The 2,127-nt window shown below is 33.1% G+C and overlaps 1 protein-coding gene across 6 annotated transcripts in view; it reads right to left on the bottom strand.

Moving 5' to 3' along the window:
• The window catches only part of LOC106878307 (ankyrin repeat and death domain-containing protein 1A), a 156,757-nt gene that overhangs the window by 11,729 nt on the left and 142,901 nt on the right, over positions 1-2,127 (bottom strand). For all 6 annotated transcript variants that reach the window (XM_014927492.2, XM_052975891.1, XM_014927495.2 and 3 more), the window contains one exon: positions 1,985-2,083. In XM_014927492.2, coding sequence (XP_014782978.1) covers positions 1,985-2,083 — 99 coding nt within the window. The remainder of the gene's footprint in view (positions 1-1,984; positions 2,084-2,127) is intronic.

Below are 2,127 nucleotides of genomic sequence, written 5' to 3'. Positions count from 1 at the left end.
GTCTTCTGGCCTCATCAAAACAACAGCAGCCACATTGAGGACACCGCTTACCCCTCTTCTGCAAGTTTAGTTGACTATTTCTAAGCCATTAGCAGCAAATAAAGATTCTAGAAATGGCAAAAGGTCATGCAGGTGGTTTATAATATACGTCAGTGGAATAGAAACAAAGAAAGACATTGTTCTGAAGGATTGTCTAACATAAACGACGAAAAAAAAATATGGCGGCTATTTCAGTTGCAACTGATGGAACCCTATGTCGTAAAGAAGAATGTGAGACTTTCTAAATATAAACCAACTTGAAGTAAAGATGGCCGTTATATAGTAGGAGAAATGGCAAGCAATGGCTGCAATAGTCATAATTTTATTTTATATATCTTTTTATTTTGCAATGTGTGAGCAATCACGTGGTTAGTTACAAATTTGCCACAAGTCAATCACTGGTTCACTCTATGTCTGGGAGCAACAAAAATAAAGGGAATATCTATGTTAAAAAAAAAAAGAAGGGTACCATTTTTTGCTTCTAAATACCTATTGGAAGAGTTATCTCAAACCTATAAAATATTACCAAAAATGGAGTAGATTGACAAGTTTATTTTTTGAACCTGTGGAAGGTACACTAGATGCCGAAATATCGTTCACTTGATAACAATGGCCCTCTTCTTTTTTTGCTTCTGTCTTTAATAATAATAATAATTATAATAATAATAATAATAATAATAATAATAATAATAATAATAATAATAATAATAATAATAATTACATGCAATATATTAAGCAAATAATATGAAATTCTTTATTAATATTGTCACGTCACCGAATATTGTGTTTTTAGATTCACTTGCAATTCCATTCTAACGACAAATAAACTCTGATTCAATGAATTCTTTTCCAAATCTTATTTGATTGTTGAAGCACGTAGGGTTGAAAAGACAACCGGCAACGGGAAGAATATAAACAAACGAACCATTTTTATCTTCATTTTTTTTTGTCTCTCTACCAGAATTACGAAGAGTTTCTTTTTTAAATTTTATTTTTAAAATTTTAGTAACAACAAAAGTTTACAGAGATATTTATGGAAGACAAAAAAAAACTTGGCAGTCGGCAGTGTTTGAAATACTATGGAAGCCGATATTAAACATAAAACAGTATTCATCTACGTACTTATTGCATATATACACACACACACATACATACACACGCACGTACACACACACACACACACACACACACACACACAATGACAGATCTGTATGGATGCATGCAGGTATGTATACACCAGTGTATACAAGCACACATTCACCTGCTAACATACACATACACACTCACGCACATATTTATTTGCATATATATATATATGTGTGTGTGTGTGTGTGTGTGTATACGTATGTGTGTTTATATACGTATATATATGTGTATACATATATTTATATATATATGTATATATATACACATACACACATATATATATGTATACATATGTGTGTGTGTGTGTCTGTGTGTGAGCGTGTGTGTGCGTGTACTGAAACAAAGAAATAACACCCTATAAAACTTTGCTCAGGAAAACACACACAAACAACCACACAAACACACACGCAAACACAAACGAGCACAGAAACGCGTGTACAGACATGCAGAAACATACATACACACATACACCCATGTACACACAGTAGCACACACACACACACACACAAAGCACATATAAAACACGCACTAACGTTTCTATCCACAAACTTAAACACATACACGTATACACACCAACACACAGACATAAATATGCAAACACACACACACATACAACAGAAGACAAAATAGGACAAACGGTAAAGCTAGGAAAACTAAGAAAAACACAAAAGCAAAGTTAAGACAAGCAAAAAAAAAAACCAAATCACATTGCATGAAAACAAAACATAAATTAAAACCAAAGAAGGCAGACAAAATAAAGAAAAAGGTGAATAAAGAAAACAAAATGGCGGGTACTTACGACGTCACGATCATCGGAAATACTTCCGGAAGCGAGTAAGGCTTTCAAAATGTCAATATTGCCTTTTTTGGCTGCCAGATGTAAGGCTGTAGCACCATCCTGTGGATTAAAGAGGGAAAGAGAAATATATATATATATATATA

This window comes from Octopus bimaculoides, chromosome 23, assembly GCF_001194135.2.
Source record: "Octopus bimaculoides isolate UCB-OBI-ISO-001 chromosome 23, ASM119413v2, whole genome shotgun sequence".
Taxonomy (NCBI): domain Eukaryota; kingdom Metazoa; phylum Mollusca; class Cephalopoda; order Octopoda; family Octopodidae; genus Octopus; species Octopus bimaculoides.
This window is presented reverse-complemented; position numbering and strand designations above follow the sequence as displayed.